Source organism: Balaenoptera ricei, chromosome 21 (genome assembly GCF_028023285.1).
Source record: "Balaenoptera ricei isolate mBalRic1 chromosome 21, mBalRic1.hap2, whole genome shotgun sequence".
Classification (NCBI taxonomy): Eukaryota; Metazoa; Chordata; class Mammalia; order Artiodactyla; family Balaenopteridae; genus Balaenoptera; species Balaenoptera ricei.
The window spans coordinates 14,282,795-14,306,006 of record NC_082659.1 but is presented as its reverse complement, the minus strand read 5'-3'; the positions used below and the strand labels follow the sequence as shown (position 1 = coordinate 14,306,006).

The 23,212-nt window shown below is 38.2% G+C and overlaps 2 protein-coding genes across 13 annotated transcripts in view; one reads left to right on the top strand and one right to left on the bottom strand.

The window, feature by feature from the left end:
- The window catches only part of SORBS2 (sorbin and SH3 domain containing 2), a 203,307-nt gene extending 184,662 nt beyond the window's left edge, over positions 1–18,645 (top strand). For all 8 annotated transcript variants that reach the window (XM_059909526.1, XM_059909525.1, XM_059909521.1 and 5 more), the window contains 3 exons: positions 11,013–11,062; positions 14,768–14,874; positions 16,588–18,645. In XM_059909526.1, coding sequence (XP_059765509.1) covers positions 11,013–11,062; positions 14,768–14,874; positions 16,588–16,649 — 219 coding nt within the window. In that variant the 3' untranslated portion in view covers positions 16,650–18,645. The remainder of the gene's footprint in view (positions 1–11,012; positions 11,063–14,767; positions 14,875–16,587) is intronic.
- TLR3 (toll like receptor 3) overlaps positions 1–23,212 on the bottom strand; it is a 507,043-nt gene that overhangs the window by 373,428 nt on the left and 110,403 nt on the right. The window lies entirely within an intron of this gene.

The following is a 23,212-nucleotide window of genomic DNA, read 5'->3' as shown; positions in this document are numbered from 1 at the left end:
AGAAAAGAAAACAAAAAAGAAAAATATACTGCAGTTCCCTTTCAACTCTTTCTGAAGAGGTAATGGCTTTAAGTTGGTGACGACCTAAGAGTGGAGTCCTACATATTCACCTTACAAACAAAGAACCTTGGGCAATAATTTTAATCAGTTAAGAGGGAAATGCTCTAAATCTTTAGCTTGTAAGCTTCTCTCTTTCAAAAAAGAGAAAAACAAAACTTGATGTCTCAAATATTTAATCTGCGAATTAGAAAGCAAATATGATTACTGGCAAATATTGAAATTATGGAACAAAATTAATGATTCATATTATGCCACTAAGCAAGTCACTTTCCCCCATGGCTCCTCTACTTAGAAATCTTTAACAATGAAAATCAGTTTTAAAACCCCATAATTTCCAATTAAGATCTTACCGATAACAAATGTAGAGGCATTTGGTCTCTATGGGGTATTCTTGGCATTAAATAATGGTGAGTGCCCATTAGGCCGCCGAACACCCACAAAACCCTGAGTCTTGGCTGTCCCCTAACCAGGTGAGAAAATGTCATCTGGACAAAGAACGTAGCCATGCCTGCATTTGCATAAAATAAACACACTGCTTCGTAATAGAGATCATTCATTCATTGCAGTAAGTCAAGCAGATTTCTAAGTCAATTACTTAAATAACTAATTTCCCCTTCAATTTAATCAAGTTTAAGATGTGATTAGACATGTGGCTTGGTTCGCAGGAACCGCTACTGCCGGCTGCAGGCAGCACCCCCAGCGTGGTGCTCAGGGGGTGGGTTTCACAGCCAGTGTCCGCCATGCACGCACACGCACAGGCAGAGGTCGTAACTCCCCTAGCTTTGCAGCCAACTGACTATAAATTGTGATCTACTTCACAAGCAAGTTACAAAGAGTCATTGCAGGGTTTTACACTTTCTTCCTCAATGTTTAGAAGGACCCATCCCACAAACTACATTATACAATTGTAGATTATGGGGGTTCTTATCTCCAGCCACTCATATCAGAAAAAAGTGAAACTGATCATACCCATTGGGAATTTTGAATCAAATGCAGAAGAAAAAGTTAGTGCTTTCAAAGCAAGAATTTGTCATAAATGTCACATACCCCAGGGTATTTAGTAACTTTAAAATTATTTAGGTGCGGGGGGTATTCTCTAAAAAGCATGTAACCTCATTCTGGACACAAGCATAATTGCATCTTGTCTTTCCTCAATATCTAAGCCATCTTCATTTTCTTCGGGAGATCGAACATCTACATCCTTTCCCAGCTGTCTGCTTTCCTCCCTTCCCTTTCATTCCTCCTTGGCCACTGTCTCTGACCTGGTCCCCACACTTTCTCAGCCTACCCAGCCCTACTCATCTCCGCTCCTCCCTAAATACTCTTATCAACAGGAGATAAGCTCACCAAAATTAAAGGTAACTGCATCTTGAGTGTGGTTTATTGCATGTCTTTCAATGAACTTAATTAATTAGATGTACGTCTTTAGATTCGTGCCATCTTACAAGATCTAAAAAGTCATTCAATATTGGTTGCTAACTTTTAACATCATTAGCATGGCCTCTGTCCAAAAATTTATAAGATATATTTGCATAGCAGCTATACGTAGATTGAGGAGAAAAACTAAACTTCATATAAGAATAAAAAGTCATTATTAGACTTTTTTTTTAAGTTGAGGGTCAGCAGGAGAACCATCCCATTCAAAGGTGTCAGCTTTGTGCCTGTCATCCTCTGTCACTTCTTAGTGGGCTCATTGCCTCCTAAGTTTCCCAACTAATCAGCAAGTTCGGCAGAGCCTAAGGGCTGGATGATCTTTGGCACTGTCTTGAGCCTTGTTCTTCCACAAAACTGAAGTAAATTAATGAGGATGTGGAAAGGAGGCTTCTTTTGTAGCAGTTAACAAGGCATCCATCTCTGAGACTTGCTGGCTGGCTGGCAGCTCTGCTGGTATTTAACTCCCTCTTAGGATACCATGATGAAAGATTTTTAACAAAGTTAATGACTGGCCTTGGAAAGAGATTCAGTGACAACCACAGCATGAAATCAATCCATCTCAGAAAAGTTTTACTTCTCTATGTCCAGAATGATCCTGAAACCTTTTCCTTTGGACAAAAGGACTTCAAATAATGACTCAACCTTACACTCAATCTTCTCAACTTGAAATGAGAGCCTCTGCAGATAAGTACAAAAACAAAACAAAACGAAGGCTCTGGTAGAGTCATGTTTTTGAACTAGGAAGCACCAACACCTGAGAAATGCCATTTATGCAATCTTCCAAACCCCCATCACCAAATCTATCCACCAAAATAGTCCATCTACGTGAATTTTATCTTACGTAGAAAAGGAATCTTTGAAAAAATGTAGTATATTTTAAAGACATATTGCTCTTTGCCCTTTGAGGTTTTTATCTTAGCTGGCAGGAAATAATTAGGAAATTTTTTAAATAATAATAATTCTTTAGATAATGTCTGAGACTAAGAATTTGCCTTTTTTCCTCTCTCTGTGGTTCTCTTTTTAAGGCCAAAATATTTATTCCTTGCCTTTCCCTACTTGTTCTTCAGCCTTTATGCTCAGTCAGTAAGTGGGCAAGTAACTTGAGCATCGGCCTTCTCTAATGTAGAGAGATGGAACACTCACCACTGTAGTGTCAAGGACAAAACCAGAATTTAAACAGGTTTATTCTCCTGCAAGAACCAAGCTCATCTCATGCATTCTGTATGTTTCAGTTGTTCACAGAATGGTATGAGAGAATGGAGATATTCACAGTAACCATGTTTTAAAAGAATACTTTAATAACTACATCAAATAACTAACTCCAGAAAAATGAAGTTTTTTCTCTTTTTTATCTCATATTTGAGAGCAAATGTTAATTTTAATCCCCCACTTTTTCTGAAAACCTTATAAATCTATTTTTTACTCATAGAAAGAATATAAGTTGACTGAAGTTATGCTTATAAGTATACATACAAATTGAATCAACTACAAATTTTAGGCCATTATTATAGTTTAATCTACAACTGACACAGTAAAAAAATTGATGTGAATCCTTTAAGAAGGCTTCCTATTTCTCTCATTTCAAGAATGTTAGAAATTTTGCTCATTACAAAGAAGGAGAGTAACCTACCACTAAAAGCAAAGAGAAAATAAAATTTTAATAATGTTTTAATAGGCATAGTATGGTATGCATGAAATCATTACAACAATGTTATCAACCCCTATCAGCCATTGTTTTACTTAACTCATGTTAATTTAATGCAATTTTGTTCTTTTAAAGTATTTTCTGAGATAATGTAAGTCTGTCATATGCAATCCAAAATCTTCCATGGAAGTAAAATTTACCACGACTTTATAGATGACGGAAGACTGAAATGTACATATAAATTATGAGTTTGATATATAAATCAGAATCCAATATTTTCTCTAGTCTTTGAGCATCTTTTAAATATTGGGTTTTCATAATATAAATTATTATAATCCTCAGCTTTGCTGTAAACTGAGCTTCCAATTCCATCTAAGAATATTCTGTAAAAGAGTCTTGCAGCAATGTGGACTCAAGCTGCAGTGGAAGCACTTTGTGAACAGAGAGAGAGACTCTTTCTTGGGTTTCTTCCAAGAAACTCAGTTATTATGGTCCCAAAAGGAAGTCTCCTCACCCTAAAGCCATCCCACTGGAAGGTAATCCCCTTGAGCACAGTTTCCAACATGAAATTAAGCCCTGATTCTTCCTAATATGTTCAAATGATCTTTCCAGTTGTTTATCCACATCATTCCAACAGCTACTTTTTTTCTCTATGAGTCTTGATGTTTATAGAACCCTTGTATTAGTCAAGATTGGGGCAGCTGCAGTGCCAGAAGGCTCAAAATAATTAGAGCTTAAACAAGGTAGAAATATATATTTCTTATGCATAAATGTAGGGCATCCAGGGTTGGTATGTGGCTATACAGTCATCAAGGATCCCAGGAGATTCCATTTTATTTTGGCACACCACCATGCTCAATGAAAAGCTTCCGCTGCATGGTCCAAAGTGGCTGCAGCAGCTCCAGCAGTCCCTTTCTCATTCCAGCCAGCAGGAAGGAAAAAAGCGGAGGGAAGCTTATGTCTTCTTCCTTGAAGGGCATTTTCCAGAAACCGCACATATCCCATCTGTCAGAACTTACCACATGAACATATCTAGATACAAGGAAGTTTGGAAAATAGACCTTATTCAGAATGGCCGTGTGCCTACCTAACATTTGGGATTCTGTTACTGGGATGACAAAGAAGAGAATGGATATTGGAGAACATGAAGCATTCTCTGCCACAAGCCTTAAAGAAAAATGCCTGATGCATTTCATCCCCAGAGACTGAAGATATGAGGTCAATCATTACTAATTATTATGAACTTTTTCCTAAATGAGAGTTGAGGAAACCACATGCTTTTATTTAAAAGTCCTTTAGTCCTGCTAAAGTTCCCATAAGCCAAATCAAATACCAGACAGTACATTGCTAGGTCTTGTCCATGAATGGACAGAAAATAAAACATACACACAAGAAAGGTTAGTTTACTCACTGTCATATTAAAAATCTTACTTTGAAAGAACACCAAAATAGTCACAAGGTGCTTGGAGTTAGAACAATATTCTGTATTTAATTATACAGTATTTCACAATTTCCCCCAGAAAAGCCTTTTTTTTTTGGCCATGCTGCGAGGCTTGTGGGATCTTAGTTCCCCAACCAGGGTCTGAACCTGGGCCCTCAGCAGTGAAAGCGCAGAGTCCTAACCACTGGACCGCCGGGGAATTCCCCATATTTTCTTTGTATGTGTTTTATTAGAAAATTTACCCGTGACAAATGATTGACACTGTCTATGAAATTTGATGGATATAAAGCAAAATTTCCCTGGCTCTTACCTTGCATCTATTCAAATAAACACAAAGAAAACAGGTCAGATCTGAGAGTATCTTGAAACCAATTGTTAAGCATTCTATTAAAGACATAAAATTTCTTGTAAGTGTTCTTAGCCATCTACACTGCATTCAAACATCTTCCCTATGCCAACTTCCCTCTATAAATCTCTCTCTGCTCTGCCTGTGAGTTCCCTAGTAAAGCAGCGACTGATACCTGTGCTGTGAAAACTCTGGGCCGCCAGAAGAGCTGTCTTCAGACTGTTAACCCTTCCTGCTCTGCTCTTATTTGGGAGTTTGGCATGCTGTGTGTGCATGGAAAAAAAACAAAACAGGAAAGCTCCTCTGAAGGCTGGGTGATGAAGATGAGAACTAATTAACTTCTTACGGCTTTTCCAGGCTGATTTAAAAAGCGATCTACTTGTCTTGGGTAAGCCTCCGCGTAGCCCAGTGATGTCCTGGAGATCCTGCAGCTCACCTGTCAGAGGGCTCAGCGGTTCCCACAGGGTAGGATCAGATGCCCCACCTTGAGCCAGGCACCCTGGCCACCCCTCCACCATCAGTGGGCTGGCTCTTCCTTAGTTGTCATTGCTGTGCTTTGCCAATGAAGTAGGGCTGGAGGTACCCTTGAAAGGAAACGACCTCTCTGATGATGATGAGCAGCTATGAAGTCAGATCAACACGAAAATCCTATCCTGAGTCTTTGGTCAATGAGCTTCCCCTTTATGTGTGCGCGTAAGCTTTCCAAAAGCGACAAAGACATGCCCCAATTCTCCTCTGTGCAAATAAGGGTGTGGTATATGTTGTCTTCCACATCCATCTTGTGTAAATCACTGCTTTCCCATCACTATTTCTAGTGCAAAGAATAAAGCTGCTGCCAATCATATACTGAACTCACACCCTTCCAGGGATGCTTGCTTCTGCGTCGTTCAGTTTATTTGGATTTCTTTTAATCCATGGCCCTTGTTGTAAAATATCTTGTTGCTCTGCTGACATGTGCCGTATTCACTCCATGACCCTTTCAAGCCAACTCTGCTTCTCTGGACTCCAGGGGCTCCCAGTCTCTTGACAGCTCTGATGGAACTTAAAGGTCAGATTATTTTCCCTTTGACTACTTAGTTCTGTGGCATCGACAGCCCTTGAAAATGAATGGGTTCTAACTGGTACCATCAATTCTGAGGACGGCAGCCGAGGAGTTTGAGAATTTTCATCTCTGCCTGAATCGGTCCTTTCCCATTTCTATTTTGATGGACCTGGTTTAATCTTACGTGCTCCATTACATGATTATGGTTCTGCAAGCTTTTAAGGGCTTGATGACAGATTTCCTTTTCCGTTTTTAAGAAATGTAGATACTTCTCTGTATTTAGGCCATTTTTGTGCTTTTTGCTTTGCCTAATAAGACCTGATTTTGTTTCTGAGGCAGAGATTTGTGTTGCCATAGAGAATGAGGAATGTTGATTGGGAGAGATTCTCACAGAAGGGCTTTCCAGAGCCAAAAAAAGAAAAAAAGAAAGCTTTTTCCAAAATTAATATGGCCCATCCATAAATTCCCATGGGTCAATGAGATGGTATGCTTTGGGTCACCATAAGTTTTTTTCTTTGTCAGATTTTTACATTATGTACTTATATGTTCTATTATATGTGTTTGTGTGGAACACAAATATTCTATATTCTTTAGACTTAGGCAAAGTTGTGTTTTCACAATTTAAAAAATAATTTAAATATTTAAAATAATTGTATAATGTAAGAAAGAAAAATACACCTAGAAACATAAACATGGTACGGTTATTAAGAGAATTTCATCTAATTCTGGTTGGCAAGTACCACACCTAACATTTTCTGGGAAAAAAAATAAGAACTCTAGAACTGCTTAGAGCCCTTTCAAAGATTTTCCCACATTAGTATTTAAAGTAATGGTCAATCCTTACCTAAGAATTACCTAATACTAGATATAGCTAATCCTCCAGATGCCTCTTCAGAAGCACAGATAAGAAGACAGGTTTAGGACAGACTGTGCCTTACTATCTGAGCTAGAAAAGTGTATATTTTACTGATACCTAAGGTTCTAGGATATTTCAAACCAACTTTCTTATGAGCAGTGGCTTGTGATTGGTTCTGGCTTTGAAAATTAGCATGTGCTTAAAACCTGTCTCATTTGTATCTGCTTTTGACAACACTAAAAAATAGCTACACTAAAAGAGAAAAAAAAGATTGTTACATTGCCAAGGAAAAAGCTAAATATTTAGGATTCTATAAAAGCAGCATGTTTCATTGGGTTTTCTAATTTTCATTGGGCTCTTAAGACTCATTAAGGAAATGTAAATATGACATAATTCTCGCTTAAAATTTCCAGCACAGTGACTGTCATCTGTTAACTTCAAAACCATCTTTTTAAACTCACAGCTCATATGAGCTTCTTGAATGTCACTAATGTATCTTCTATATTTATCACAAAACCGCTAAGAAGCTATGAGTAATAGAAATGCCTGAGCAGATAGTGAAAATACAAATGAACACAGACCAAAAATACTGGTGGCTAAAGACTGATCCTTTCTCAAGAATTTAAAACGTGGAATAAGAAGAACATGGTCAGAAAAACAGATGACTATCTATATTCCACATCGCTCTGTGGTCTTTAAAATATCCTTTCAAAATGAATCCAGGCTGAAGGAACTTGGTGAGAGCTGTCCAAAGGCATAACAGCTTTTAACATGTTGCTGCCAATACTCACCAGTAGGTGGCAAAAGAGTGCAGATACCTCACAGGTCTTTGCCCCAAGGTTTGTGCCCAGTTATAAGGAGGGGGAAAGGCAAAAAACAACCTTCTACGACAATTTGTTTGGGTATCCATACAGAACAGAAACACTTGCCTAAAGGAAAAAAATTAAGGTGTTGATTTTAATAAGCCTGCACTATCTATTCCATCATAGCAAGCTTTTATGCAATAAAGAGTGAGAGTCAGAATTATAATTCTGTTCCTTCTTCTTGCCTATTTGTGATATTAAGAAATTATCTTTGGGTTTTGGTTTACCGATCTGAAAAATGAAGTTTAATTATTGTTTTAAAATTAATTGTTTTTACATGACTGAGACACTTGGGAATTAACCAATGCCAATTGTCATAGCTCTCTGACAACTGAAGGAGTATCAGAGGAAATATATCTGTGAAAACGTGGATTCCTTTATGGATTCCCTGAGGGGGAAAAGATCTAAACCATCAACTTGTCCACCTCCTTGATTTTAGAGATAAGGAAGCTGAGGTGCATATCCAAGGTGATATAGTTAGTCATCGCCAACACTGGAAAGACACAAACATGCCCTCATAAGTATCTGTGCTGCTTATTCCTCTATTGACCAAAGACTTTTTTTTAATATAAATTTATTTATTTTTGCCTGCGTTGGGTCTTCGTTGCTGCGCGCGGGCTTTCTCTAGTTGCGCCGAGCGGGGGCTACTCTTCCTTGCAGTGCGTGGGCTTCTCATTGCGGTGGCTTCTCTTGTTACAGAGCACAGGCTCTAGGCGCGTGGGCTTCAGTAGTTGTGGAACGTGGGCTCAGTAGTTGTGGCACGTGGGCTCAGTAGTTGTAGCTCACGGGCTCTAGAGCACAGGCTCAGTAGTTGTGGCACACGGGCTTAGTTGCTCCGCGGCACGTGGGATCTTCCCGGACCAGGGACTGAACCCGTGTCCCCTGCATTGGCAGGTGGATTCTTAACCACTGCGCCACCATGGAATTCCCAAAAGACTTTTAAAATAAATTATTTCAGTTCCTGTAACTGGTCATCTTTCCTCAACACTGGCTCCTAGTTATCCATATTCACATAGAGATGATTCCTATCAAAAGTAACCTCAGAAAAGTTCTAAAAGTCACCATTATAATAGATACACAACTTCTCTGCTAATAAAAGCTGTGATAAATCCTGGCCTCAGTATGTGAACAGTATAGAAAACCAGTGATTCAGAAAAAAAAATTTAAAAATGGGGGTGGATCCTTTTAAAGGATATGAAGGAAGCATTGAGAAAGATTAGTAAAAACAAGGATGTTACTGGCTGACACACCCAGGAACACAAGTTCTTAAGACATAGAGGCCTGTAGAATTAAGGGAGCCACATACTTTTGGCAATAGCCCAATTTTCATAATTGCCACAGAGATAGTTCATTTAAATGATTTATGAGATGAGTTGAATTAAAGGAATTAAACCAGTGGAATTGTAATCACAATAACGGAAAGGTGCTATACAGGTTTTATAAGTAGATTGTTTTATGTTAATGAACAGTCTAATCCTTAAAGTTGCATTCACATTTTAACATAAGGGAGCAATGAAATTAGACCAGCCAGTTTTACCAAGCACTCGATGCCATGATATCAAAGTGAAACTTCTACTCAACTCAAAAATATTAGAATGGCTTAAATATGTGGAAATAGGCATGCCATTTTTAGAGCACAATGAAATATATTTTACAAAACATTTTCTCTTACGACAAGAACAAATAATATTTCCTTATTTATAATTTTGTTATGCACTGTAAACTGCGCTATGATTGTTTTTGTGAGAAAACAGTTGCTATCTTGGTGTGTGATTCAAAACATGGCATTTTAGATTTTTTTAAATTGCATTTTTAAATATAGTGTTTTTGAGCAACTAGCACCAGCATTTTCAATATCGTGTGGCTTCAACGCATAATCTTTGGCCCGAAATTTTACTCCTGGAAATGTGTCCTAAGAGATAGTTCAAAACAAGAAAATAGCTCTTTGTATAAAAATGTATATAGTATTGTTATTTATGATAGTGAAAAAGGCGAGATCAATCTGAATTTCAAAAACAAAAAAGAGAGAGAAATGGTTAAGACAACCAAAAAAGATACAGACGTATATATGAGGGAATAATATTCTGCAGTGATTTAAAATGAAAAAGAAGACTGAGAAAAGGAGACTGGAAATAATTACAAAATATTAATAGCAATTAATTAACGGAGTCCCCCTCCGTTCTTGGACGAATGGGGTTTCTATGGACAGTCTGCAGGGGGAATTCTCAGCCTCTCAGTAATCCCTTCCTAACTCCGGGATCCAGGAATTAGCCCTGAGGTCTAAAGACATGGATCTAAAAACTAATGCAGTCACCAATAAAGAATCACTTACAATTGCCATGCAATTTGCCGTGCAAACTCTGGTTTATCTCATTTTACCATGCGGCCATCATTTAGAAGAGAATGCTTTTGAAGTGTGTTATGAATGAACTGAAATTCTTTTTTTCCCCCTTAAAAGGTAACGTTTAGGTAGTCGGTATAAACTACATTGAGTTTACATATTCAAGAAACGTGTGAACTTTCATTCATTGCAATATTTATGTGGATATATGGGATGCAAAGGCTTGTCATTTCCAATATTATAAGTATCTATTACAGATACTGGTCTTGATGCTTAGTTTAAAAAGAAAGGAAACTCTTTTGAGAGTTCAGTGCACTGGGAATTTCTACCAATATTTCTCTTCTAAGGTAAAATGTTACATGTTACCTGGATATTGTTTGTTACATGCTATTTCAAACTCTGTTTTCTCTTTTTAAAAATGCATGTGTTTCCACCACATTGAGAACAGAGAGTGTAACTTCAAATGTAGCATGGCATGTCTGCCTCTTGACATGTTTATCTGTACTGTATGTGAAAATGTTGTCTGTGAAGGAAAAGTATATTAGAATGAATGTGGATACTTTGCTGTTAGACTAAATGTGGTTTATTCTTTGCTTGTTTGAGAAAACGCTGAAGAATAAGGTTGTATGAAGGTGTCCATACTTCCCAGTCTAGTGATTTGGTGTCTATGTTCTTGCCATGTTCCTGGCCTTTGAAAAATCAATGGGACTAAACCCTGACTCTTCCATAAAGCTTGAGCAGACAAGATTGCAGATATGTTCAAAACATTTGAACCTTGGTTATTTCGATTTAATTTAAAGCACCTTTCAAAATATTTTAATTATTAATCCAGCAGAAACCCTTTATTTGGTTTTTTTTCCTTCCTCTTGGTTTTTTACAACAGGAAATATTAAATGTCAAGAAAAGTGCCATGCCATTATCCAAATTATCTTTTAATTAGTACCAGTTTAAGCATTGATTACATTGAAAATCATTTCATTTCAGCCACAGCGTCCTGTGTTTACTCATGAAAACATTCAAGGTGGGGGGGAACCGTAAGTATTCTTCTTATCTTCTAAATTCGAGACTAACCTTGACCCACAAAATGGACCATTGATGTACCATAAGCGAGGATGGTACAACTTTGCAAGTGAAAGAGATCAGAGTAACTAACATGAGATGACATCTCCCAGATTAAGAGAAATTGCAATAGTCTCCATCTTTCACAACAGAGAACAGAAGCTAATTTTTTTTAAAAAAATCCCTGATTTTGCGGAGAAGACTTTGATTTATGCACTAAGAAAAAAACCTTCCAATGCTGCAGTGATTCCTAAGATTCATGAATCTGTCTCCCGCTCTGTTCTACTCACCATGTAGATTCTAGTAACTACAGCCTTAAAGATACACTGAAAATGTTCTAACATTGTTTTTACACATATTTGAAGAGCAGGAGAACGTCAGAGTAGACCTACAGTGATAAGTTAGTAGCATAATTCCAAAGTTCCATTCTTTTGGAAATGGCAGTATTAAAACATGCACTGTCATTCAGTTACGGGATGTTTACTACCCAGAGGACCAGGAAAATGCCTTTTCACACTTTCTTTCAAATTCCCTCTCCTTTCTAAGTCAAGTCAATCTGAAGGTGTCACACATTGTCTTTTAGATTCTCTTTCTGCTCCATTTTGCCCATGAGAGATATTCAGAGGTTATCCACTTCCTGTTGGCTGTTGCCTATTCTGAGTGAGGAGCTAGACCCTGGGAAGGAGCATTTACAGGACTAAACCACGTCAGGCTGACCTGAGCACACACAGGGTGCCTCCTGCCCACTGCCCAAGCTCCGCTCCCCGGGAGCAGAGCAAACCAGGGGGGCCTGGTGTGTGGCCTGTGACCTCCTCACTCCTCACAGACCTGGTGCTTAGCTAAAAGCATGCTCCTCGGAAACCATCTCTAACCTGAAACTGGCTCTCACCGAGTACAGCCAGAAAGGTTTTATTTGTTAAGGAAAAGACTATGAAAAAATAGGTTGGAGGTACAAATAATTTAAAATTTCATTTAATTGGAAAAATGTTAAATATAACTTGTAATTCTAAAGGTTTGTTTTGTTTCCTTATTTACACAAATGATGAAGGGATCACATCACAAAAAATAAATCCCAAGGCTGCTTAGGTTTACTGCATTATCAACCCATTATATCAGCAGCTTTTAATGAATTTATGAATTAAGATGTAGGTGATGTCACACTGTTTCATGTCATGAAGTTGATGCTTCCTCGAGTTTATGAGCTCACAGGTAGAAGAAGGCACATTTTCAGTGTCCTGCTTTGGACATTATAAAACATTCTTTATTAAATTTCTATTTGATCACAATGCCAATTATATGGGTATCACTTAATCTCTTTCATTTAAGTAATAGGTTTTGAGTGAAAATAGGAACATAATGTTATAATGTCACTGCAATTCAGAAGTATGGTAAAATATGTTATAGAAGAAGTTGCAAGTTATAGAGAGAGCTTCAAGTTTGGTTGAGCATTTCCTATTTAAAAGACAAATTTCTTTTTGAGGCATCCTGACCCCACCACCATCATTCATCTCACCAACACATCTTTCAAAACAGCATTTTTTATTGTAATTCGACTGCATTTCCTGTCGTGCAACACTGATTCTGAAAGCCAGCAGAGGCAGGAGGATTTCCGGAAGGTTTGTTTATGTTTCCATGAAACTTCCAAATTTTTTTTTTTTTTTTTGGTGGTCTAATTAAACCAGAATGGTAAGTAAACTCTGATAAGCACAGTGGCTTTCATCATATCAAAGTGAAGTAGGAGTTCGTGCCAATTTTGTTTTTTTTTTTTTTTATCTCTTGGGACCTTGAGATTCTTCAAGCAGCTGGGGTTTGTGGCCTTAAATAGGCCTGTCTCTGTAAGTGGCTGGAGATGTGCCTGGGTGAAGGCTGAAGCCTGAAAAGCTCGGAGAATCAGTGTTTCCCAAAGTGAGAGATGCAATATATATCCATGGAATTAACAGCCCAGGAATGCCTATCTATCTCCCTCAAATGTGAGATTGTAAAAGGAACTATGGTGAAATTAACTTTCCCCAGGGATAGACAAGAGATACCATTCCTTCACCTGAGCATCCTCAAATCAAACAGCAGAATAATTTGCTCCAACCAGGGTTGGCCCATGCAAACATCCAAATTAAGGAATGTCCGTATTCAAGACCTTCCTGTCTGTTTCGCCACGGCTCTGGGATTCAGGCTACCTTTCTTTGTCCTTCCCCACAATCAGAATCCTTTTTCCATAGAAGACCTCAAAAGCTCAAGTAGTTAAAAAGGTTTACTAGGAGGACAAAATATTAACAGGGGAAGAAATCTCTAATGTTGGAATTTCAGGCTTTGCTCTCAGGCCAGGGAAGATAATGTTTTCTAGGAGAGGCTGTTAGGCACCACATCTTATCAGCTCTTTCTCCAATACACCCTCCCCCAATCCAACTTTATCCAGACCCCCCAATGCGAAAAAGTTCAAGGACAGGGAGAGAAGCCAATGCAGCCGAGGCCCCAGTTTATCACATGATGTTTGAGTTCAGATGACATGATAGAATAGTTTTGTTCTACCAAAGTATGATTTTCTGACTGAATGAAGTAATCAAAATAAATCATTCTTGTTCCTGAGCAGTATCCAATATTATCAACCTTTTAAAGTTGGCTTGAAAAAATTCAAAGTGCCCTGAAATGTGGTTCTTATTTTCTTACATTGGCAGAATTACATTAACTGTTATGAAGAACGGCAGAAAAAAATTCACTAACTTTTTAAAAAAATCCCCCTCACATACTGGTAATATTTTAGTGGTAATGTGAAGTTTTCATGTTAACTGCATATCAAATGCTTCCTGACCCCGAGCTGCTAGAATTTGTGTCTTTCCAAAATGCCAGTCCATATGAATATGCATGCTATTTTATTACCAAAAATTCAATGTCTGAGTTTGCTACTGATCAATGTCAGCAAAATATGTGTTCTCAAAGAATTCAGACAGAGAAAGTGACAGCATTCTATCAGTAATTCTTTTTTATATGATTATTTTGAGAGTTTCTACATTAAACACAATTTCTCTGACACCCATTTAAAAAGGAACGTATGTCCCTAACCTACTGTTTGAGATCACCACTTACACTGATTCAAACTATGAAACTAAATTGCTTTAAAGAATTCCTCCTGATAAAAAAAACAAAAAAAAACACACACTTCTCTGTTATAGTAATTCCCATACAGTGATTTAGAAGTTGTATCTGAGACATTTTGTGCATCTCAATTTAGAATCTTTTGAAAATTCCACTCGCAAGCTGCAATTACTTGCTTCTGATTATGGCTAATTAAAACCGTAATTCCTTCTTGTTTTTATATAGCTGAATAATGCACATATCCCTTCTTTTATATTCTGTACTATCATTTAATGTCCGAATGATAGCTATCTATGACTGGACAATTGAAATGCAGGTCCAATTTATAAATGTTTTAATCCAACTATGGATAGTAGAATCTTCCATAAATTTTCCTCATTATGAGTTTTGAAATGCTATTAGAGTGGTCTAATTCCCCTGAAAGCCTAACTACTTCTACTTACTTTACATGCTTACCAAAGACTTATACTACCTAATTAATATGTTAATAAGAATAGAAATGTTAAAAGTAAAATAAATATTATACTCTCTTCTATAGTTTCACAGAGGCATAAAGATTTTGTTTAACACATCCATTTGTCCTATTTAAGGTTTCAGGCTCTGTATAACTATACTCCTAGGAATGAAGATGAGCTGGAGCTCAGAGAAAGTGATGTCATCGATGTGATGGAAAAATGTGATGATGGATGGTTTGTGGGTATGTGTACATTTCCTTTCAGACACATTTGGCCATTTCGTAATTTGCTTATGTTTGCTCCCTTGCACGGTTGGATGTGATAGTCAAGCTTTCTTTGATTTCATAATGCCTTTGATCTTTCACACATCCATATGCACTATGTAATCCCAAGGCAATTGCATTTTTAATATAGTTTAGTATTTACTGCTTCAGGTATATGTAATTTTCTGCTGGTTTTATTTCCAGTTCAACTGAGAGAAGAAAATTTCTTTAAATAGCACCAACCAGGAAAGACTGAGATCTAAGAACAAAAACAACGAAACTGCTCCCTAGATGCAAAATACAAATACTCCGTTGAGTGGTAAATGTTAGTCGTCAGCGGTGAGGATCTAATCTGAGAAAACAAGATGAAATGAACAACTCACCCATGACTAGGTCTGCTGTAGGTGCCCTAAAACACCAGTGATTCACCTTAGCTTTAATGTGTGGTCCAAGTAGAAGTTCCATTCTTACCACTTAAAAAACAATCCCATTCTTACCGTCTTAAAAGAAAACTAGAGGTTTTCTGAGAAAAATTTTGTAGACAAGAGTATCATATACTAAGTCACAGAGGAAAGAGGTAAAGAGGAAACAGAGGCATAGGAGGATGGAGGAGACAAAAGATGAGGGAATAAGGGCTTTCTGTAGACAGGCCAACAGTGGGGAAATATAAGAGCAAAGGCCACATTAGCGGCCACAAGCCTCTGCCTCTGTTTATATTAATCCCCCATTCAGAAGACGGTAAAATGGCTTACCTACACAGGGATAAAGAAAATCAGTCATCAAACCAGGACAGTAAGTTCCAGAGGGTAAATGCAAAAGGGAAGTGTAGAGACCCTGTTCGCTCTACGTGAGCTGGAAATCATAAGGAAGAATTTAGTCTAAGCACTAGCTCTTCCAAACAGTTTCAAAGAAATCATGTTATTCGAATCCAAAGGCGATCATAATGATGGCCGTTTATGCATTTGGTTTTACTCCTCATATTAGAAACATGCCCAGTAATAGAACCCCCGCCCACTAGTAGTGGTCTATCTGTTTTTTCTTTAGTGACTTGGTAAATAGTTCAAATTTTCTATATCGTATTAAGGACCCTGGCAGCGCTATTTGTAAATGAATGCTGTGGCGTTCAGCATGATCTTCCATGAGATAATAAAACTGGATGGTGATGGCATCCCCAATAAAGCCTTCACGTTACACCGTGCTGAGGAGCTGTGACAGACCTCCTGCTCACAGAACCAAGCCTTGCTGTGGTGCTTTTCCAGGCTGCCTTATCCCATGGCCAGCCGTATCCTAATTGAGAAGATTGTATTTGAAAATGTCACTTCCCAGATGCGCTTCCTACTCCGCTCCTCACTCCTGTCTGGCAGCCTCGGTGACGGAGCCTCATCAGACTTGAGTGTCATTGTAGTTAAAAGCCCACCTCCTCAGCAAGGCTGTCTCTCCCCTCAGACTGAGAGGCTGAGCTTTTCTGTTCAGCCCGGTGTGATGGAAGCACAGCATTTAAGCTCAAGGGGCAACAGAGGCATCAGGCAATACAGATAAAACTGCTTACTTTGTCTTCCTATCTCTTCAAGTGAGTTTTCTCTCTTTTCCAAACCCTGAGGGCTTGCTCTCTTAGTGAGTTTTCAAGCCCACATATATGAACTGACATTTCATGGCTGTTACCCCTCTTTCATTTATCACTTCTATTTTCAGGGACCTCAAGAAGAACCAAATTCTTTGGTACTTTTCCCGGGAACTATGTCAAGAGGCTGTGAATCACTCTCCCCATTATTTATGCTGCATTTCAGCACCACATCTGCATAACCTTGCCTGAAAGATCCCCACAGGCCTCCTGCTGTTATGCCTTCTGGTTTCCAATAGAAGTCACCCACCATCACCATCTCCATCTGCCACCAAACCACCAGCAATGGAACTGCCGCTGCAGTGGGGAGATTGGAGGATTTGCTTCCGTGTGAAAGTGCATATTCCTGCCGTCCGCTCTAAACTTTGAAAAGTCAATATGCGGCATCAGAAAGAAAATCATTATACTTAATAAGGGTTGAGTAGTTGAGGCAAAAAAGTAAGTGTCTCAAGGAGGCTCTCTTGTCCACTTTGAAAGATGTTCTCCCCTCAGGCAACCAGAAGATTGTTTATTACTACTTGCTGGGGTTTGCATTTTCACCTTCTTAGCTTGGCAGTATATTTTCCTTTCACGAGTTTGCCTAGTGTCCTGGTTTACACGATATGACAACTGTACTTCAGCTATTGTTTGCCTGCACTTATATGTTGTAATATGCACAGTGATTACAAAATCTAAAGCGAGAGTAGGAAAGTTAATTCGAATGAGTGTGATTTTGTTGAATTGAACGTGAGTTTCAAATAGGAGTCTTCTCCTGCAGGATTTTTTTTTTTTTTTGTACTTTTTAGAAGTGCAAACAATAAGTGAATAAGAGCCTTTGGTAATAATCAGGAGAATACAAGAGGTTTAGCTAGATTACAGAAAACTATTGTGTTGTAAAGTTGCATTGCTATTTTATATTAAAATGTAATAATCAGCATCATGAACAATGAGCTCTTAGTGTTTTATTTATCTGATAAAAGTTAAATAAAAGCAGTGTTAGTGAGAGGTGCAAAGAATCATTCTAACATAGACACTTGAAAGCATCTGTAAGCAATATTCATAGGTAAGATTTCACTGCGTGTACACATACACATTTGAGATTGTATGAGAACAGACAATCCATAAGATATGTACATTTTATGGAAATGTAAAAGAATCTCACATATTATTTTATAGAAATAGAGTACTTCAGAAGCATCACAAGTATTAAGGCTGGTTTTAGCAAGGATTATGATCAGTACAATTATTTTTACTATGATAATTATTTTTCTTCTCTGGAACTCAGAATCCTGGCTACATTTGAGGACAGGAATATGTTGAGCCTGATTTTCCTAGTGTGTGTAAAATATTTCCTCAGAATACATGAGGCACTTTTTAGAGGCAATGTTAAATCATTCAGGTTAAATTTTCTGCCCTGAAGTAGAAACCTTGAAGATGATATTGGGACCTGAAAGATTTAATGTGGTTAACAGTGCCTGAATTACACATACCCCGAGAACTAGCTTTGTATTTCTTATGACTTTGCATAAGAACTATTCATATTTGGATCTTGAGCATCTTATAGACAAAACTTTTTATGGCATTTCTTCTGTGAACAGTGGTTGATCTTTTCACAATGCATGTAGACTCTAGAATTTTGTACATATGTTTGCTCATTTTTTGTATGGACTATTTAGTTGTTGAGAAAACAGGGGAATTTCCTAATTTGGTCTTTATCCTTCCTTTAAACTAAGCTAAAACACTTTCAACAGATTACCCTTTACATCTCCCACAAATCATCATTATGCCTTGACAGTGCAATTCTGTAAGACAGTACTTCTGCAAAAGTTTATGAACATAAAACATCTTAGCAGCCAAACTGAAATGTATATAAATACCGATTAGAGAGGAATTCCATTAGAAAGAAGGTAAAGAAACATCTTTGAGTAGCCTTGATTACTACCTTGATTACTGTCAAGTTCACAGCCAGCTTTATATTTTAAAGGCTTTGGGTTTGAAATTAGGTCAACTGCATGCAGCTTTGCTGATAAATGAATAATTACCTTTGATGCCATTTATGAGAAAAAATTCAATATCTGTTGCCTGTCATATTTAAGAAAAATTAATGTTTCTATTCTCTGTATCTGATTTTAAAAGGAAAAATATTCATACCTAGCTTTTAGGTAATTGACTTTGAATTCTTACAAGCAAAGGTCATTGTGTTTTTCTTGAATAGACATCTAATAAATTTTGCTTGGAAGTATACTTCAGTTTTTCTTCTTGACATTTATCCTTACATGAATTGTGTATTTTATCCCAATCTGTTAGATAAACCTCAGAGGAAATGCATTTGCTCTGTGTTCTCTTGACACACAAATGGAGAAAAGATGCATTTGCATCAGCTCAGAGAAGAAATATGTTTTAAAACCATCACCAAAGCTCATTTGCTAAATACTCCTTGGCTAAACATTGCTCTTCAGCTAAAACAACACATTTTAAAATATTTCTGCCTCAAAAATAGCTATTTTTCTAAGAAGAAGTTAATTACAAGAAGTTGTAAGCACTTTCCAAATTCATCTTTCTTCAGTTGCCCTAAAAAGCTTTATCACCATTGGCATGGCAGACTCTGTTAATACTCACAAGCTCTCAGTGAATCTCAAACTATGTATTGCCATTGGGTGTCATTCCTTTATCTCACATAGATAGTAAGTAACTAGCTCTTCTAGTTGGATCCTTTCTAATAAAGCGTAGTCCTTTCTGCTCTATGTGCTTCAGCCCTCTTCCACATCTATCACTCACGTATTCAGAAACACGTACGTTCCTCTGTTGGCAATTCAGTTATCAACAATGTCTTATCATGTTGCTTCATCCTAATACCCACCCTGATCCCCTCTGTTCCACTGGATAGTTTCCACTATGTATTAGCTTTCCACAAAAACATGTTCCCTTTGTAGGAAGAACATGACCCATATAATTATTTTGGCCCTGTTTTCATGAGAACATTTATGGGAAATTTAACTAGGTGAATCTGAATCTGATCAAATGAAGGATGCTGTTGGTGTACTCAGAGGTTGCTTGTCATTACCCTCTTCAAGAGAAGCTCTTGCCAAGTGTTCGGCACGCTAAAAATATAAATCTGGGATTTTAAAACCACATGCATCAAAATCTAGATTCCCTTGTCCCACCTGAGAATTTATCATCTGCTTCTCTGTAGAGTCTGCTGAGATGCAACAGAAACTTTGTCAAAGCCCCGAGCTCCAGAATCCCTAAACAGCTTTTCATTTTGCCTAGACTTCTGTCACAGCCAGCCAGGCACTGCTGTAGGGTCCAGAACAGCTACAGCCACAGTTCGACCCTCCTGCTGTGCTTCCTCACTGTGAATGCCAGGATTCTGGGTAGAATGGATTTATTTCTGCTGCAAAAATTGATGCTTAGTGACCTGTTTTACTTGATTTTATGTCAATGCACGATCATCAATACACACCAAAAATTCCTTAGTGCATCTCATTTATGCCACTGATGGCCACCTTGGTAGGTGGAGTAGGATCCATCGTTGTGAATCCAATACAACGAGCCCCGTAAAGCACCGTCTCTACTCACCAGCCTCAATCTGCTGTGGACTCACATCTGTCCACTAACTGGCCAGCCAGGTCAGCGGAAGGGCAGCAGGAAGGGACCCTCATTATTTTATGTGCCAAATTTTAATCCCCCCTTTAGAGGGATTACTACAAACGGGCACGTCCATTTCTTATTTGACAGGAAGCAGAAAGAACCTGTTTGAGTAACTATTTCCATGATGGTCCACTGCTTGATCTCTGTGCGTAGGTGGTCACTTTGTGTGGCCTGATCATTTCTTCCCACTGTTTTCCAGATTGCAGCCACAAATTAATCAAATAGAATAAGCACTTGGTCAGCGTCTAAAAGCCTGTGTATTTAAAGGTTGAATTATTTCATCTTCCTTTCCAGATTGTAGCCCTCCAATAGTTGTTTGTGTAGCAATTATGATTTCAAATTATTTACTCATCGTGGATGATTGGTTTAGAGCACAAGCAGAGACTGGCATTAGCGGTAAACGGACTACACCAAGAACTGGCAAACTACAGCCTGTGGACCAAATTCAGCCTGCTGCCTGCTTTTACTTGGTCTGCAAGTTAAGAATGGTTTGTACAGATGAACATGGGCAATAAATTTGATGATAACTTTGAGCCCCAATTAAGTGAAATGCTGTCTCCCCAGAAAAAGAATCCCTTTCTTTTCACTGGTCGGTCTATATTAGAAAAACTTTATCCTATTATTATTATATTTTGAATTTCATCAATTAAAAATGGGTGGAAAGTAGTTTTCTCTCTGTAATGTATGTACATAATATCCTCAATCTTGCCTCCTGGCCCACAAAACCTAAAACACTTGCTATATGTCCCTTTATAGAAAAAAAAACCTGTGAACCCCTGATCTGTTCCAATTGTCAGCAACAAACCTAGAAAGTGACTAGAGGGAAAGGAACACTGAATGTCTGCTATATCTGTCTGCTATATGTGTTATTTACGAGTATTCCATGTCTTTACCCTCACAACAAATCTAAGAGGAAATCTGCTCTGTGCCCATTTTATAGATGAGGAAGCTGAGGCTCTAAGATGTTATTACTAACTATGTGATGGAAATTGGATTCAAAACCTGGTATCTATCTACCAAGCTTGTACTCTTCCTTCTAAGCCAGCCAAGCCCGGTGCTAAACACTTTTGATCAGATTGTGCACTCCGAGTCAAACAACTACATCCATCCACCTCCCTCCCTCTCCACCACTTCCCTCTCGCAAATTCTGCCATCATGAATGGCCAGGCACTTGCAACAGTATCGAGCTGTGCACAAGATGATGAGAAACAGGTGTATGCCTTGCCCAGCACAACAGTGTTTCCCTGAGGAAAGCTAATTTGGGTTTCTAAAAGTACACAGTAACCAGTGAGGATATAATTTCAATTATTGACATGTCTCAGCGGAGCAGGAGCCTGCCCATGAGCTGTGATTCATGAAGATCCTAGAGGCTGTTGCCTATGAGTCACATTGGCAGCTGGTGGTGCTTTGGGAAATGCTTGCTATTGTGGAGCCATTTGGAGACAGGCAAGGCCAACATGATCTAAGAACATGGTGTGCTTACTGGACCTCTTTTCAGTATACAAATCCCCAGGACACACTAGCCATTCTCTGCTGGATGATGCGCTAAGTGACTGAGAGCTTTAGCTCACTGCTAAATTCAGCCCTTCCGTAGCTCAGGAAAGTTCCATCTGAGCTCATGCACATACATATATCTTGACCCAAAAAACTTTCAGTACAAGACAGAAATCTGCCTAGTGAATCTTCACCTGTTCCTTTGGGGTTTCTTGTTTCACCCTTTTCCCTAAAATATAACGGGTGACTCAGTTGTCCTGGTGTCTTCCAAAAATAAGTGCCATTCCAAACAAAACTCTTGTTACCATTAACAACACACGTGGATGAGTGTCAAATCTTGCACTGATCATACAGAAAGCTTGAGAATGACTTTGTAAAGCATTTTTGTCTTTTTAATTATACCAGCAACAGACGTATATTGTAAGAAAAATTAGAAAATATAAATGAGCAAAAAGAAAAAACATGTAATCACTAAGAGTCTCATTTAGGGTAAAGATTACCACTTGGAACATATACCTCCAGAGTGTTTTCTGCACATGTGTATTAGTGTGGGGTGTGTGTGTGTTTAGTACGTGAACAAAAGTAGAATCATACTGAACATATTATTTTACAACCTACATTTAACATTGAACAGGACTCTGAGATAAAGTGAATAAATCATGTTTCAAGTCATTTCAACATTACCAAGGTTTATAAAAATAGTGAGAAAAAGCCAAAGCCAATCTCCAGGATTCATGAAAATGCAATTAATACAAAGCCAAGAGGCAAGAAGTACAGAATTACCACTAGGCTAGAAAATCTGTTGCAATCTGAGGAATTGGTAGAGGAAGAGAAGAAAAGATAAAGAGAGAAGAAAATAGTATTTATTATCTCCTTGCCATAAGCCATCACATGCATTAGGCATTTTTATAGCTAAGGGGTAGCTAAAGGAAGAGAGATATTAAAATGAGAAATGTATAAACTGCAGAGCAGTTGGATACAGCGTCCAAACCATCCTGGGAGTTAGCTAAGTGTACAAGTGTTGAATCAAAACTGAGAGAACAGATAATAATTTATTTTGAAAGTAGATACATTCCAGAAAAGTTAGATCTAAAATATTTTCATAATGTATAACACAGTGCTTCTCACCCAGGGTGATTTTGTCCCTCTCTTAGTGGACATAAGGCAATGTAGGGAGACATTTTTGGTTGTCACAAATGTAGGTGCTCTTGGCATCTAGTGCATAAAGGCCAGGGATGCCAGGAGTAAGACTGTCGGTGAGGTTGGACAAGGTACCAACTAAACAAGTGCTTACAGATAAACATTAAACTGTGGAAAATCTCCTTGAGCAAAATGGGGCCTCTGTGAAAGCATCTAAGCCTGATACTGAAGCCCATCCAGGGCAGAGAGGCTGATCTCTCCTACGGTGGAGTCAAGGGCTGGGCATGGGAGGGTAGATTAAGTTCAGAGATCAGTCACCTGATCAGAGGTCCCATGGATGGTAAGGAGAGACTTCACCTCCTTCCCAAAGACACACAGACGGTAGGGAACTTATGACAAGACTAGCCTGAGCTCTGAGTGAGAAGTTGACAG